General features: G+C 49.8%; 1 protein-coding gene across 3 annotated transcripts in view; it reads left to right on the forward strand.

The window, feature by feature from the left end:
* The window catches only part of TBX5 (T-box transcription factor 5), an 84782-nt gene that overhangs the window by 21398 nt on the left and 46411 nt on the right, over positions 1-16973 (forward strand). The window contains exon 1 of one of the 3 annotated variants that reach the window (XM_054082774.1): positions 15269-16015. The exons of 1 other annotated variant lie outside the window; for it this stretch is intronic. In XM_054082774.1, coding sequence (XP_053938749.1) covers positions 15970-16015 — 46 coding nt within the window. In that variant the 5' untranslated portion in view covers positions 15269-15969. Of the gene's footprint in view, positions 1-15268; positions 16016-16511; positions 16720-16973 lie in introns of those variants that run through there. One more of the 3 variants, XM_054082779.1, reaches the window with a different exon arrangement.

Consider the following 16973-nt stretch of genomic DNA (forward strand, 5'->3'; position numbering starts at 1 on the left):
ATAGGCAAAACAGATGCAGGATGGCTTGAAGTCAGCCGGCCTGACAAACTGCAGAGCAGGGAGGCAGGGGAATCATTAGAGGGGCATTTCCCGCAGGGAGAGAGGAAGCAGCCCAGGGTGAGGGGGAGGCTCTGCCAAGTGCCTTGGGTCTGCTGAAGGCTAGGGTCCTTCCAGGAGCCCCCCGAAAGCAGGGCAGATTCCCCCAGCTAGCACCAAAGAGATTGGCCCCAGTGAACTGGATAAGGGCTCCGCGCGCTCAGCCCCTGCGCGCAGCATCCCTCCCAGCTCCTCAGGGAGTCCCAGCACTCCCCGGAGCTTTCATCCCTCCTCTCCCTGCCCAACCACAGACACAGCTTCGAAGGCGATGATTTATTTAGGCTAAAACGTAATTCTCAGTTTATAGTTTGGCTTCTCCGATATTAACCTCAGCCACTTTTGCGTTAATCTTAGGGATGATGAAGGGACTTTCTGCAGCAGGAGAAAACTCTCAGAAGGATCTTGCGGTCTGGGCATTGTGATTCTCTCTTCCTCATTTCCCCCCCAGCAGGGTAAAGCAAATTGGCAAGAAAGAGGGCTGTGATGGAAATACACAGTAGAGAAGAGAGGAAGGAAAAAAGCGCCGAGTGAGTTGGTCATGGTGCTATCCTGGCTCTCCGGCAGTGCACGCTGTAGCAGGGGCTCAGAGCCCTGCTGGACCTGGGGGAATGGAGGTGGGCAAAGCCTGAGGGTAAAGCAGCTCGAGATGCCACCAGGAGGCTGAAGGCTCGTGGCAGAAGCCTCTCCACCTTTCCCGGAGGGCAGATGGAGAGCCGGCATCTTCTCTTTGGCAGGACCAAGATACACTCACTGTGCATCCAGCACACCTCTGTGTTTGTGGGAGATGCTGCCAGCCTGCAGGAGGGTAGACAAACATCCAGCAGATCCTTCTCTTGTCACAGGAGACAGGGGCTGGTCCGTGCTCATACCATCACCTTTCTGATCATTGTCACTGTTCTTCAGTGACCCATAATTCTATGGGTAAGGTTGTCTTGAAGACAACTTCTCGGCCATAAATGATCTCACACACAGCCTCTTTCTGCCCCTGCGGCCGTGAGGTCCCCGTGATGTCTTTGCTTTCATAGAAATACATCAGGAAAGCAGGCTATGATCTTCTGTCTCCCTAGATTACACACGTTGGCATGTGGCCGTGAGGCTTAAAACAAGGTAGCAGGCCAGGCACCCCTGCTCAGGCTACTAGGATGCTCTCTATGGATCCCAAATGGTCCAAGATAAATAGTTTGAGCATCCCTAGTAGCATTACACTTACAGTCCCTCTGAGAGTTTTATCATCCCTGCTGTACTGCAAGAACCAGGGCACAGCCTCTGAGCTCCAGAAAATGGGACAAATTCACACATGGAAAGATCTCGCAACTCGCTTGGTCCCACAGTATTGATTGCTACCATAAAAGATCCTGTAATGGGAATTCTGGGGATGTTCTCTCCATCTAGCTAACACGACTGAGCCTCTTTGCACTGCTCTTGTTTCAACACCTTGTGGAGCTGATGAAGTCTTTATTCATTCGCGTATTTTCTGTTTGTTTTGGAGGGTGTCAGATCTTGGCAAAGCAGCAAAAAGCAGACAGAAAGGTTAACAAAGGAAAGTGTTATTTACTAATCCCTTCACGCACTCCATTTGAGGTAACTAAAACATCGTAATAAAAAGAGTAATTAAGAAGGATATTGAAGTATTTATTCAACTCTCATTTCCAAGAGCCTGGTCTGGGGATGTCTATCAGCCTGTTTACCATGATGCAGCCATCACCCCCTCCTGCTCCTCGGTCTGAGAGCCCAAAAGCTCATCTGCCTTTCTTCCTCCTTTTTTTTTTTATTTCTAGCTACTACATTAATTTAAGAGGAACACGTGGAATAGGAAATGGTCCTCGTGCAGCTCTGGGAGAAGCCTTCTGTGACTGGAAGAGGAGACAGATCTGGGTAGTAGAGACTGGAAGAGCAGCTGGATTTTAAATAATAAGGATGTGGAAGAGCTCAGACTGAATAGTGGGAAAGGGAAAAGAGGGCATGTCAGCAGGGAACAGGAGGAGAGAGCCTCCTTGACGAGCTTGGTTCTTCCTCTGGGGAAGACCTTGCTCTTCACAGATGCAAGAATTGGTGAGAGTTTCATTTTCTCATTCAGTGAAGTTTCCTAACTAAAATGCCTTTGAAAGACAAGTAGATTTGCAAATAAAGAACTGTCAAAACTAGCTCCTCGGTTCAGATTTCTCTCCTTTTTGGAGTAGGAATGGGAGTCGAAAGAGGCTGGTTGCTGAATGGCAATGTGCCTAATGCGATTTGGAGAGAGCTTATGCACTCAACAGTTTGTATTCTCAGTGCAAATCAGGGGCTTTTGTGCTGTTTGATATTTCAGCAAAAGCTTAAGAGGAAATGAAGCAAACCTGTCTGCATTTCCAGAGGGAATTTTGCCGTGTCTGTGCTAGAAATATCTTCCTCTTTTCCCTTGGATTTCATGGCTATTTTTATGTTACCTTAGGTCACAATTTTGGGTTCTTTGATTGCTACTTCTGGGGTGCTATTATTAGTCCTAGTGCTATTTGCTTTCTATTTTTGCCTTTTGGCTATTGTTGTTATTATTATTATTATTTTTGATTCAGCAAGGTTACCTCTTCTCTTATGCTGCTGGCTCAGCCTGGGGGGAAGGAGACCTTTGCATAAATGTCTGTACTTTACTTCCGTGCTTATCTCAACCATACATAATTCTTCCAGTGCTCTACTGATTTCTGTGACACACACAATGTGGCGAATGCAATGCTCATTCCTCTGTGTAGAGGACCAGGGGACTGGGTTCATGTGTTTGGAAACGTCGGGACAGCTGGGTAGGCAGTAGCTATCAAGTGTGAGGGTGATTAACTGAATGAAGTTCTGGAGGCTGGAGCAGCAGAAGTACCAGGCTGCGAAGATGGAAGAAGGCAGGTGTCAAGTGTTGGCTCTCAGCTGCACACGGAGCTCGTGTTATTCCATGAGCTAACGCCCAGGCCAGTCACTCCGTAATACTGAGCTTAGATGTTCCCCAACTAATGAACTAAACAAAGCAAAGGTGCCAGCTGAAGAGTCTCTGCTTAAGATTGTTCTGTTAGGGCCTTGGCTGTGCTCCTAGGAGATGTAGGCAATATTCTTGACTGATGTAACCGTCAAAAAAAGAGTGTAAGAGGCGGTTGTGTGCGGGAGGCAGTGATAAAATGGGTGTTATTCAGCAAGAAGGAGAATCCTGCCTTGCTACTGAGCAGGTCTGAGCTTCTGCTGTTGAAGTCAAGTGGCTTGGACAGTTGCCTGTGCTCTCTGCTTCCCTGGGCTGCTCCTCCTGCTACACATGCATCTATCAAACTCTGACTCTATTCCCACTCTTGTGCCAGCCTTGCCCAGCCACGTCATATTCCAGAAGAAGAAAAAGGTCACATGCTCGTGGTTTCTCTCTCGTGCTGCCCGCTTTTGAAACGACTGCATTTTGATCATCAAGTGCACTTTTGCTGCAATGGTTTGTGGGTTTGAAGTGTCTCAGTAGCAGCTCTCTTATCACAACCAGTTTTTTGCTCCCACGAGGCAGAAGCGGTTGTCCTCACTCGGGCAGCTCTTGCCAATCTGTGTCTCTTGCTTGGTTGAGGTTGGCTTGGAGGGATGTGAGGTTTGCTATCTCAGAGAAAAAACAGTGTGGTGGCTGACGTGCAAATTGTGCACGAGGCGTGAAGGCTGTGTTTACAAACATATATGCCAATATGGGTATTCGCTGTATATTTTATGCCTAAAAATGCCTTAGTCCTTTGTAACGATCCCTGTCTGAAACAAGCAATGCATCTCTCTTCTGTCTGCTGCTGTGCCTTCAGTTACTCTCACGGCCCTTTGGGACATGACATCTATTTTATATACCAAGACAGAAAAGACTAAAAGATTTTATTGTGTGATACAGGGAGGATGGATTGAGATGGGAGTCCTGAGAATTCCCAGCCAAGGCTCAGCGGAGGCGCAAATGAAACTAAACCGAAGCAGGGTCTTTGTGGGGGAAGGGATGACTGCTGGTGGGATAGAGGCAAAAGTGGCACTGGCTTTTCCATTTGAAAGGAAGAGCAAGGATGTGGGAAGGGAAGAGGTATACGAGTCCACTGTGGGAGAGCAAAGGCTGAAAGGAGGCCCCAGCATGAATTCTTCCCTTCCCGCTAACTTAGAGCGTTTTCTCTATTTTGTACAGAACGTGATACTCTCTTAGGAGTGACCCTGCTGACCTCCCACCTCCTGATAGGATGGCGAGTAAGTGAGTGCAAAATAAATGGCACCAAATAGACCTTTTCAAAGAGAACAAGGGAAATAAATCAGGTTATTCTGGTGCAGCATTGACAGCATGTCAAAACAACTCCCTAAAGCGTGAAACTTGGCTGGGGAATGGTAATTCCAGTGCCATGATACTTACATGCCAGATGTATGGCTTATCATCATGTCTGTCTGTCTGTCTACCTGTCTGCCTACCTGCTGTTACCGTAGTATCAATTCCTTAAGCACACATAAGCTGTTTATGATCTTATTGCCAGTTCTGGAGCAGGAACTGAGATTTAAATGTGTGAGAATTACTGAGGGAGGAAAGTCTGATGGGTTGTAATAGACTTAATGTAGCTAAATAATCTGCCAGTCAGTGTTGTATTAGATTAATGGTTATATTTTACTGCAGAAGCTCTGTGGTCTCGGTGAGAAATACAGACGCTAAGGCAGGTGAATGATAGCAGAACCTAACGGATGCTGCAAACTCAGACTGGTACTCAAGGCTAGTACTACCCAGAGCGTATTTCCACCTTTCTAAAGAAAAGTGATAATCAGATCTGCAGCTTGTCCTGCCAGAAAAATGCATTGCATCGTATTCTGCTGAGACCAAGCCTTCATAATGCACACAGAAAATCACTGCTCAGTAATTCCACCAGGAAAGGGAGAAACGAAATCCAAACATGATGAACACCTCCAAAGTCCTCCACATTGATCTGTGCTGATCAGTAAGAGCTGATGAATGAGGTGTAAGAGAGCAGCCTAGAGAGTTCCACACCCTCTCCTCTGTGGTTCTCTGGACAGACATCGCTGAACTTTTTGTGTACAGGAGTCTTTGAGAGGGAATGCATCTGTGGATTTCATGCCTGTGAGCTTCATGGTTACCCCAGTATAAGCAGAATAAAGAAGGCTTAGAAATGTTGATGAAGTTAGTTAGTATACTGGAACATTCCTGTAGATTTCTAGAGGTTCAGGGAAACTGTAGAAAAATTATACTCACTAGTAATTTCCAGCGCACAAAGGCTGAGCTCACTTTCCAGTAGTGCAGCTGCTGTAAATTTATACTAATTAGCAGCAGTCTGGGTAGTAATTAATGTTTTGGTATTTGTATGCTTTTTTGTTTTTCTCGTTGGAGGATTAGGGGGAAATCTATCTGTGCTGCGCATTGGATCTGGTAGCAGAGGGGGGTGTTTCTGTTGCCAGTTTTGAGCCAGTTTTCCCAGTTATGCACAGAAGTGGAGCTCGGGTCACGGCCGAGGACTCGAGCAGCCCACAGATACCCTGATCCCAAGCAAGCCTTAGGACCGGCAATTCTGTCCATTGGATATTTTGTGTTTCTGGAGGTGAACTCGACACTGTGTGCGCGCTGTCCAGGTGGGGGTGTGCAGGGGTCTAAGGGAGCGTGGTGTGCTTTAAACAAAATTGCTGCTGTCACTCAGAGGTGAGTGAGACATGAGCACCCAGATACAAGCTTCCCGGTGATGGCTCATCCAATAAGTATACCTGATGCACAGGCACTGGTTTTGCCTAGGCTGAAATTTAGCGATTTAGAACTGAATTGCTGTATCTCTTATTTCCGTTACCTTCCCCTCTTGGAAACGACGAGGGCAAGAGCAGCTCCTGTCCTACTCTGTCTGCGTGGAGACCTTAATAGCATAACCAGGGATGAAACGCATACCCGTGTCGCAGAGCGGGAGGCATCACGCAGCACCGCTTCTTGCCCTGTTTCAAAGGTCTTGTGCTTAACGTGGATGAATCTGTCCATGTCACCTGTTCTGCAGGAGTGCTGGAGACCCCGACAAAGTCAGACTCTTAGCGCTAAGCTCATTGCACATATTCACCAGGGCTAAGAGATCTAAAAAGTAAATACTTAGTTTAAGCTGGTTGCTTCAGCTGTCTTTGTTATTGGTGGATGGGTAAGGGCGAGTCGATCCTGCTGTTGCAAGGAGGTATCTTAGGACTAGATAAAACACCTTACTTTTAACTTCAGAGGGAGCCTGGGATAACCAGCACAGTCTAAATGTTGAATCAAAGGATGTGCAGGAGAGAAGGCTCCCATTTAAGCGGTTAGTAGCAAAGCAGGAGCAGAGCCCGGGCTTCATAATTTCCCAATTCCATGACTTCCACCTTGTTCATTATCCAAATATCCCCCATCACCTTGGTTTTTATAAGCGCCACACTCCAAATAGGAGAAAAGGGAGATGTCACACCTGACTGCGCTGGGAGTGTAATTGCCTCGTAGTTGGATGTCAGAGCCCTGCTGCTGGAAGATAAGGGAGGGGTGACAGAGAATGGAGAGGGACCACCTGCCTCATCGAGTACAGGCGCTCACAATTACAGGTGACCATGTAAGTAGCCGCTTAATCCAGAGAGGTCCCCAGAACATCCACTGCATACGCTGCAGGCCGTAAAACACTTCCCAACACCCTATAACAAATTTAAGACCGTTAGTACAAAAGACCAAAAGCCACAAAAGCTCCAATATGCAGGAGAGATCAAGGGCATTGCCAGTGTCCCGGGTCCCGGCAGTAGCAGGGAAATTGTTAGGTGAAAATGTCCAGATGATCTTAGGAAGTGGACCATGGCCCACCCTACAGAGGAAAGCAAGAAAACCTTACCAGTCCCTGCCAAAACTGACCCGAGGGGAAATTCTTTCCTGAATAGAGGCCAAAACTCAAAGTAATTGCACATGTACTCTTTAAAAATGGATTTTATTTAGGAGAAACACATTGTCATCATCATCCTGTAAACTGCGCCAAATGTGTGCTAAGAACTTCCCGTAGAAGGAGAAATGGAAAAGCTATAGAAATGCTGCAACGAGTGAGGTACTTCCATCCCACCACACCATGACTGGTGCTAGCTGGAGGACTATCTATAGGTAGCCCAGGTTGCTTAGGGAAAGAGGCTTTACCTAGCTGGAGCTGCTTTTCTTTTTTCCCCCTTGTCAGTCCCTAGAAAGCTGAGATATATTGGATTTATTCCTTACAATCAATCTCAATCTTTTGAAAGCAAGACAGAGCTTTTTGGTGGGTTTACTCAAGGTCCTGGTCTGAAGAGTCTTGCTAAGAGTTGGTACATCTACCGTGGCTGATTTAGCACAATGCAGCTACTCTCTGCCTCCGATGGAATTCTCCTGATGCACAGGGCTTGTAAAAGTCCTAAGTACCACTTAAACCCAGCTGACGGATACAGAAGGACTTGTTCTCAAGGCAAATTTGCTTCTGTTTCCTGCAGTCCCAACCCAATTTTTCTCTTTTCCATCTCTGTTCCTTTTGATTTGACTTTCTGTTCTCGTTACGGCAGTAATTGCAGTGAGAGCTATCAAGGCTGCACTTTAACTGTGTCTGTAGAAGCAGATGGATCTTAGAGCATTTTCCAGCAAGACTTATCCAGGCTAGAGGACTGCTGAGTTTCCAGCCTTGCTAGTGCTCTGGATGGAATTAAGAGAAGGGCTGGGAGGGACTGAGTAGGCACTCCCTTGTTCTTCAATACTTTTACAAAGTTGTGCGATACTGAAGACCTCATTTCCACAGCAGAGGAACCCAGCGCGGGATCTCAAAGTAGTTGTCCTACCCAATATTTCCAGCTCTGTGAGTGCTGCAGAGGAGTCCCAGGTGCAGCCATGGGAGACCAAACAGGGGCACGGAGAACCTCAGCCAGGAACTTCTCTAGGATGAGGTCTAAGCCCTGCAGCCGTGGTGTTTGCCATCAGTGGATCTGTCTTCCCTGCTCCGTCCTGGGGACCTTGTCTCTGTTTTGGCTGTGCTGAGGAGCATCTCTGGCCCCAGGAGGGTGGCTTGCAGGCAGCCTGGGCAGTGGCTGCTGGTTGGAATTCATCAGTGTGCTGCTCCTCTGAAACCTGGTGGTTTCTGGGATTGCCAGCATGCCTGGCTGATTGACATAACGATCCAAAACAGGGCAATTGGTTTAAGCAGCCACTCTTCAAAGCTCACGCATCTTCCTGGCCTTGTATTTACTCTGGATGGACATTCAGTCTCCTCTGAATTCACTCTTGGAAAGCTCAGGCAGATATCTGAGCATGCTGAACTCTCTAGAAGGTTGGGTTTGATGGGAACCTTTGCTGCAGGCTCCCATCTCAGCAGTGGTGAGGAGGGGGAGTGCAGTCCATGCTCAGAGCTGGGTGGAGCCCTCTCACCTTCCAGACTCCTGCCCAGCTCCCAGGTTTCCCATGGAAACCCTTGCTCATCCAGTTGTTCCAAAAAAATAAAGCAAGATTAATGATAGCTAACCTATTAAAGCTGAAGAGCCAAGTGTTGCTGAGGGAGATTGTTGGAATCTATTTTTTTTTTAATAGGAGAATTTTATTTATATATATTTAGAAGGAGCAGGTTAAAAGCAAAAGTCAATGTTAAGTTAAAGAGTGCACGAAAGAAATAAAAATAGCCCAGGTTGCAGTAGGTGGGGAGAAGAGGAGGTTGTGCTATTTCCATTAAAAATGACATTTAAATGGAGGGTGAGCTTGAAACTTTGACAGGACCGTTTATACCCCCTTCGGAGACTGCTCCTGCAGAGCAGGGGCAGCGTGGTTTTCCCCCCCAATGATCACTTGTTAATTTGTGTGCTCCTACTGGGTGTGCAAAAAGTTCACCGAAAAGAGGGTTCACGGGATATTTTCTGAAATGCTTATGTCGAAATTAGCTCCTACAAACAAACTACTCTCCTGCTGGACGTTTAATTTGGGAACTAACCAATGTGCTCCTCTTTGTTTCTCTCTGGGAGGAAAAAGGGTACTAAAAGATGTGCTCAGGAGCCACTCCTGTTTCTTAAGATGCCATGGGGCATTTGTCTAGACTTTAATAAAGCTCAGTTCCACCGTGCTCAGCACCTGCTGAGCCGCAGGGCCAAGTCTGGAGCACATTCGCTGGGATGTGGGTCCCGAATCACTGCATGATGGGGTGGGACTTCGCCTGTTCCCGTGATGCTTGGCCTTGTCCCACACTGCTGGCTGCAACGGGGATAATGGGATGTCAAGAGCTGCTTCCCTTTCCAAACCCACTTGAGAAATCATGCCAAAGAAGTTGTGGAAAGGCAAAAGATATGAGCACAAGGGGAAAAAAAAATGCAACAAAACAAAAAATCCGACCCCACAAAAGAAAAATAAGTAGAAAAAAACCCAATTCCCTTCTTCTCCGTGATTTTGAGTGGATGGTTTAGGTTTGAGAGCTGTTTTCACTCAATGGAGTGGGGCCATGCTGTTGGTGTTGCCGTCGCAGGGCAGAGCCGGGTCCGTGCGCACAGCCCCGCACCCCAGGGCAGCTGAGGTGGCCGTAACCCCAACCCGACGGGCTTGGCTGGGCCAGGCAGAGCCCTCCACAGGCATTAATAACCTGGGGGAAGGTTTGTGCTGCTCTGGCCAGAACAGGCCTTGCTGCACACTGAGACCCGAGCCAGTCTTAGGGGTCAAGCTAATGTTGACACTGGGGCCTTTGATTGTGTTTGATTCATGGGCATACACCACTGGTAGGTCAGATGGGCCGTTAATCCCAAGTGCCTTCCCCCAGAAAAAAAAAAGGAAAATGAGAAATAAGTTTAGCGGGTGACTTCCCGGCTTGCTTCAAGGTTTGTGATGTGAACTGGCTGCAAGGTCTGGATGTTCAGAAATACATTTCCTCCAGGATATTTTTATTTTTATTTATTTTTTTTGGTAGCCTGGTGGCTAAAATGCATTGGAGGGAAAAAATCCTATCTGGTGAGAGAGCTAAGACTGGCAGTGAGATGGTTGTGGCATGTTTCAGGGGGACCCAGGCTCCCCAGGAAGCTGTGGAAGAAATGAGGTGATGTTGCTTTGCTGTTTGTGTTTAATCTCGGCGATTAAATTTCTACTTTATCTCAGCATCTGGTTCGTCGGAGGAGGCAGGTTTGGTGCAAAACTTTGTGCGTCTCTACTTGTTGTCTGTTAATCTGTAGGAGAGAGTTTTCACCCTGGTTGAATGCGCATTTGTATGGGATGGAAAGTATTTTTTCCAGCTGATAAAACGTATTTGGTGTCGCAAAAAGACTTAATAAACAGTTTGTGGCTGCTCTCAGCCGAGACACAGAGGATGGTTAGTGGGACCGGGCTGCAGGGTGGGTAGTCCCGAGGAAGTGATTCCTGCGGGGGAGACCGGGTTGGGAAATTCTCCCCTGGAAGGTCCCCCCCGGGGTGCGTGCGGGGCTGTGGTGGGTCCCGCAGCACCTCTGTCCTCGTCTGGAGATGCGGAGCTTCCCTATCTACCCCAGCCCCGGGGTATGCGGGTGGATGGGAATGAGGAGCAGCGATCTCGGAGGGTTTGGGAAGGGAACAGCCCGGGGAGCAGCAGCGGAGCGGGAGCCCGGGGGCGCGACACCCCTTTTGGAGGCTGAAAATAGCGTCTGCCGGGCCCCAGGCTGGGGAGGCTGCTGTGGGCAAATGACCAATTAGGGAATCTTTGTCAGATTCGGGAAAGCCGAGATAAGTCTCTTTTATCAGCCTATAAAAATACCACTTTCACTTATCTGGAGCTACCTACGCCGGGGAGGGGGGAGCGCAGCCGCTCCGCAGGCAGAGGAGGAGTTACGGATGTGCCTGACAGCGAGGGGGGGGCTGAAAAATCATTTTCTGCTGGAGAAGGAGCTCTCCCCCTTCTTCCCCTCGGAGCACACCCCTCCTTGCCGCAGCCTTCCCGGGGCGGGGGGAACCCCCCCACCCGCAGGGCTCAGCTCGTGCCCCAAATCTTGCTCTTTCCTTTCATTTTTCACCCTTTTCCCGGTGGCAGAGAAGCAGATTTATGAAGGCAACGCCGACAGCAGCCCCCACGGGCACGGGTGGGTGCTGTGCCCCCCGTTCTGCTGGCACGGAGCCCCGGGGTGCAGACAAACACCGGTGCGAGCGGGGTGGCGTTGGCTCTGTGCCACGCGTATTCCCGTGTTTATATCGAAATACTTAAATCCACGCATCCATCCTCATCCCACGGCCGTGGACTGACGATGTTGGTGGGTCCCGGGTGTTTTCCGGACACCCAAACGCATTCTGCATCTGTGCATCTGCTTCCGAAGGCATCTCCGTATGGATGCCCACACGCAAACAGAGGATGAAGACATAGAGAGAGTGCTAACATGCATTCCTACTGTGGGAAAACATGCTGCACTTTGATTATTATCCCTGTGGTTTCCAGTCTATTTGGGTTGTAGGAAAACAATCAGATAGAGTAGAGAGGGAGGGGAGAAACCCTATCAGGCAGCCCAAATCAAGCCATTGCTTTCTAGGGTTTGGGGTTTTTTTTTGTGGGGGGTGTTGATGGTGAGGAAAAATGTGGGGGAAAACAGGGTTTTCGTTAAAATACCCCAAGCAGGTTTGCTCAGGTGGGATGTCGGGGTGGGAGCAACGTGGAGAGGCAGCGTCCGTCTGTCCCTCGCCCCTTGTCCTCCCGGGGTAGAGGTCCTCAGGACTCCCCCATACCTCCCGCTACTTTTGTAAGGTAGGACAAGGAAATCTGGCTGGCACGAAGTTAGAGCCTCTCTACGAAGCCTTAACCCAAGCGGGATGAGGGCATTCGTTAACCCGTGGCTGCCGCGGGTGGGGATAGACCAGGGAGAAGTCGCCTCTCTTCGGGCTTGGGCGGGCAAAGGTTTACACTGGTTTTTTTTCTTGTCTCGCTTCTCTTTCGAGGAATAAACACGCAGGTGGGGAGCAAGGCGCTTCCACCGGGTGGCCCCGGAGTATGGGGTGGCCCTCGGGGGGGTTCAGGGGAAGAGGCAGCCCCCGGGACAGCCTCTCCCATCGGGGCCGGTACCTTTCGCACAGATTTGTTGGAAGGGTTTCCAAATTCTTTTCCAAATATAGCCCGGGGACGGCCTCCCGCCTCCCCCCGTGTGCCCTTCGGCTCAGGGACAGTTGCGACCCCCCTTTGTCCCCCCACATGCCCAGCAGCCAGGAGGAAACCCGGCCGGGGGGGCTCCCACGGAAAAACACGCGTGGAAAGCCGCGGGTCCAACCCCGAGGGACTCTCGCGGCTGCCCTTCACTTTTCCCAGGTTTAAAGTAGGCATTTTCGGGAGGGAATCGGATGTTTTGGTCTCTTCTTTCCTTCTGTCACCTCTAGTCATGGAGTCAGTGAGGAGAGCCAAGGATTTCTCCTCCCACCCAGGCGGCCTAACCCGAACCTGGCCATTCCCACCCCAACTGGAGGGAAAGCGGAGGGGACACAGCTTTGGGGGTCAGGAAGCTCCCCTGGTGGGGGGGCGCACAGCTTTTAGGAGAGATACACATCCACGCACGCACCCGGCATTCCCACCCCCGGGTGGAACCTGGGCTTGGGGCGTCGGGGGGGGCTCCCCAGCGAGCCCGTACCCTGGGAGCCTTCAAAGATCATTTTAACAGCGATAAATGCGAACCCCCCCTCGCTCTTTTCCATTATTAAAGGCCCCGCCTGGGATATTTCTCCCCCATCATGTTTTTACAGCGAGATCAAGGAGAAACTTGTTGCGTTGTGCTTGGGTTTTTTTTTTTTTCCTCTTTTCTTTTTTTCTTTCTTTTTTCTTTCTTTCTTTTTTTTTTTTTTTTAATTTAATGAATTTTTTTTCTGTTTTCCTTCCAAATGCTCTTCGGGGTAAAGCTCAGCGTAGTTTGCAGTTCTCCCGCTGCAATTAAGAGGGAGAGGGAGCGAGATCTTGATTGCTTCTGCTCGTTCTGATAGCTTCGGAGGTGGGGAAGGGAGGGGGGCCGGGCGGGAATTGATTTTAGATTTCTCTTTTATGTCGGGTCTGGTTTCTGGTGATTAAATTTCTCTCTTATGTGGACTGAACCTAGGGATAACTGATTAATAACATGCCACTTGGCGCCAACACGGGGTCTCGAGGCCTTTAATCGGCAAGATGCACAAGAGAACAGAGAGAAACACAGAGCAGGACAAAACTCCACCAACTATTTTACCCTTCTGGTCTCTGCCTCGGTGGATTTTTTTTTTTTTCTTCATCTTTTCAGTATTTCCTGCTAAACTCGTAAACTTTATTTGATTTACAGCTATTTCATGAACCTGCTTAAACTAACATGTGTTCCGTCTTGTCCAACTGAATCATAAAAAACAATCTTGGATCCAAAGGAGATTTTTTTTTTTTTTTAAAACAGAAACGAGTTATTAATGACAGAAAATAGGCATTGTCTTCAACAGCGGCTGCTTCGGGCCCCGAACGGGGCTGCTGGCGGCTCCTGCCCCGGCAGTCAGGGCAAGAACGGGGCTCCGCAAGCACCGCCCGAGCCACCGCCTCCACCGAGGGAGGCTTTTACGCGGAGATTTGAGCTCTCCTTTCCCCTAAAAAAGAATTATTCGTTGGAAATGAACGGTTTTCAAGGGGACAGTAATCAAAACGTGCTCGCAAAGGCACCCACAATCCCTGTGCTGGCTGCCTGCGATTGGAACAGGTAACATATTTGTCTCCAAAAAAATACCCCAGCCAGGCACAAAATGAGCTCCTAATAATTCCTTAAATGAGTGAAAGTAGGATTTTCTGTGCCCACAACCATTCCTTCACCTAGATCAAAACAGACACGCTGGTACCCACCACAAACGCTTAATATACGCGAGGCAGGTATGAATCTGCTTTATAAACCTTCTATAGAGGGAAAATGGGATCCACCAAACCGAAAGACAACACCAGCCTCTATTCGCACTCGGATACTCAGCCCCGTTCCGCACATTTATTCGCATGCAGAAACTCCCCTGGAAAACCACCTGCAACCCCCAGAATCGGAGCCCCAGCACTGCAGGCGGCAGGATTCGGCCGAGGCCAACTGCTGGCAAATATCGCTGGTATTTCCCCGGACACCCGTGAGTTTCTGCCCCTCTTAAACCGAATTTCTGCCTCGCTTGTGGCCTCGGAGAGTGCAGAGCCCTGAGGTTTACAGCTTGTGGCCTCATCCGGCACAAGGGACGAGTCCCTGTCCGAGGGTCGAGGGTGTGCAATACTCAATTTCTTTTCATTTCTCTTTCTCTCGTGGATATATTTTTGCATTTAACAATTTTTGAAGAGAAGAGAAAGGAGCTGTTGAGGTGATTTACGTAAGCTGTATCCCCCCCCTTGGTATTTTTTGGGATGCCCACGGCACCCACAGGAACCCCGTTAATACGGTTCCCAGCCGTGGAGCGGGGCTGGGGGGGCACAGCCGCCCCTTTGCCACCCTGGGACAGTCTCCGGCTCCTGAAATTTGTGAATATCCTGTTTAATATAAGGAATAATATGGTCATAGCTGATCTGCCAGGCTGGTCTGAGCTTTCACTCTGTATTGTTTTGGACAGAGGAAAGAAAGAGAACCGGGGGCGAGAAAATGGGGGGGAAGGGAGGGGAAAAGGGGGGGGACGCGGAAAAAAAAAGGAAGGAAGAGAGCGAGACGGATTGGGAAGGAGGAAAGAGAGAAAGAAAAATGAGTTGGAAAGAAAGGGAGGAAGAAAGTTTGGCGGGATGAGGGAGCGGTGCGTGTGCCCCTGGCTGCCCCCTCTCTGCTAAGGGCTCATCTCCCGGGGGGTGGGGGGGGGCGGTCCTGCCCGTCGAGGGGACACACACGGGACAATTACAGGTGTCCTTTGTGCGGCCTTTTTTTTTCCAGCGACTGGTTCAAAGCCTTTCGGTTCGGGCTCCTTTCCTTACAACCCCCCAGTCCATCCCGCCCCCCCCCCCAGCCCCTCTTCAAGGTCATTGCAAGATCACTTTCAGGGAAAGGCACGGGGCGCTGAGTGCTTTCCCCCTCTTTCCCCCATTAGCTTTCTTCCCAGGGCGAGAGCGAAGGCCTTATCTGCTTTTATTTTCTCCTTCGGGCCGAGATAACGCCCTGATTGACACCCTGTTTGGCAAGAGCTGATTAGCCTTTCCCTCTCCATCGGGAGCATCAGTCACTGATAGCGGCGGGGCGGGGGATCCGATGGGCACCGTGAGCCAAAAAATCATTCCCTTCTCTCCCTAAGAGGGAGTGGAAGAGAAGTGCAGCCTAATTTTTCCTTGCTCCTGTGCCCACAGGAAAATTTGGGGAGGGGGCCGAGCCTCGGCTCCCCTGAGCTGCAGTTAATTCTCGCCGAGATGCCTTTTTGGAGGCAGAGAGTGGAGAGTGAATAGGTCCCTCTTGCTCCAGGGATGCTCCTAGCTTGACTTGGGGAACCTCTCGCCCCCTCTCTGCTTGCCATGTGGGAGGAAAAGTGGCCTCGGTCCCACGGGCAGTTGTGGGAGGCTCCGCGGGACAGCACCGCGCAGCTCTGCCCCTGCCCGGCTGCTGCTTTTTCATTTTTGTCACCGTTTTGAAGCCTGGATTTCGCCTGGGAAATGAATGGATTGAAGGGAGGAGGGGGAACGGGGTTTAATCGCAAATATTTTTTTTCCACGTAGCCAGACGGGCGTGAAAAAAAAAGGACCCGAAACCACAAACTTAAAAAAAAAACAAATGCCGTTCACCTGTAATTCCAACAAAATAATATATATATATAAAAAAAAGCCTGAGCCAGGTATCTACCCTGAAGGCTCGTCTAAGTATACAAATTCTAGACCACTAAATGCACGGTTTTGTAATGGAAATAATGACACGCGGAGAGCTGTATTGGAGTTTCTTTGATAAACCCTAAAATCAATGCAGTCAGTCATTGCTACCATAATTTAGGAAAAAAAAAACCCGAAACCAACAAAACCCAAAACAAGTGAATGGACCGAAATGCTTCCAGGGAGGATGGTTATTTTAAATACTTGCTTTCTCCCAGGTGCGTATTTTGCCTAAGCGGGTATGTGGCCAAGAAAAGGGAGTTAGAAATAAAAAGGAGAGGGAAGTGGTCGGGAAAGTGAAGTACCTAAAAATGGAAGGGAGGGGAAAAAAATAATCCCTGCTACGGGGGAGTTAAATCTCTTTGGGGGGTGGGGGTGGGGGGGGAAGGAAAAAAAAGCGAGTTAAAAAGCCCCAAATGCCGAAGTGTGTCTGTTTTACAAGGCGGGAGGGCAGCAGCTCCCCATCCCTGGCAGAGGGCGGCTGCCGGCTGGAGGCTGAAGGCTCCTCCGTTTGGGTCAGCCGCCCCAAGAAGATTTTAAAGGGTGTGTGTTTCGGGGTTGGGGTGGAGGGGGGAAGCGAGTTCATGTTCGGCACTATTTCTTACTGCTGACACCTCGACCCCACTGCGAGCCAGCACCCCAGCTACCCCGCCACCCCCCCCGCTCCTTCCTCCTCCTCTCCAGGGTAAAATCCGAGAGGAGAAACCTCGAAGGTTATTGGCACCCTCCAAAGGTAGCAAGAGGGTAGAGAGGCCATGTGCACCCCAAAAACGGGGGGAGCCCGGGCTGGGCAGCGGGGCCCGGGCCTGATCCTGCGCTCCTGACTGCAGCGAGGAGCTGAGCAACAGCGAGAGAGCCCGAGGGGGCTGCAGAAGGCTCGGGGTGCCCCCCAGCCCAGCCACGCACCCCCTCACCCACGGAGGTAAGTGCCCACGCTGTGGGTGTTTGGGTCCGTGGCTGCTGATGGATGCTCTTTATTTCTATGCATGCGGGAGCTTATATATATGTATATATGTACGTGCGCGAGTGTGTGTGTATATATATATATGGAGTACGGCAAATACGTGTTGTGCACGTATTTATCCACTCGCCCGGGTTTTGGGGTTGTGCAGATATTCGCCCGGAGCTGTGTGGAGGGAGGATGATGCTTGTGCGCACCCAAAACCTGCGTGTAAA

The sequence above is a fragment of the Cuculus canorus genome, chromosome 17, assembly GCF_017976375.1.
Source record: "Cuculus canorus isolate bCucCan1 chromosome 17, bCucCan1.pri, whole genome shotgun sequence".
Lineage (NCBI taxonomy): Eukaryota > Metazoa > Chordata > Aves > Cuculiformes > Cuculidae > Cuculus > Cuculus canorus.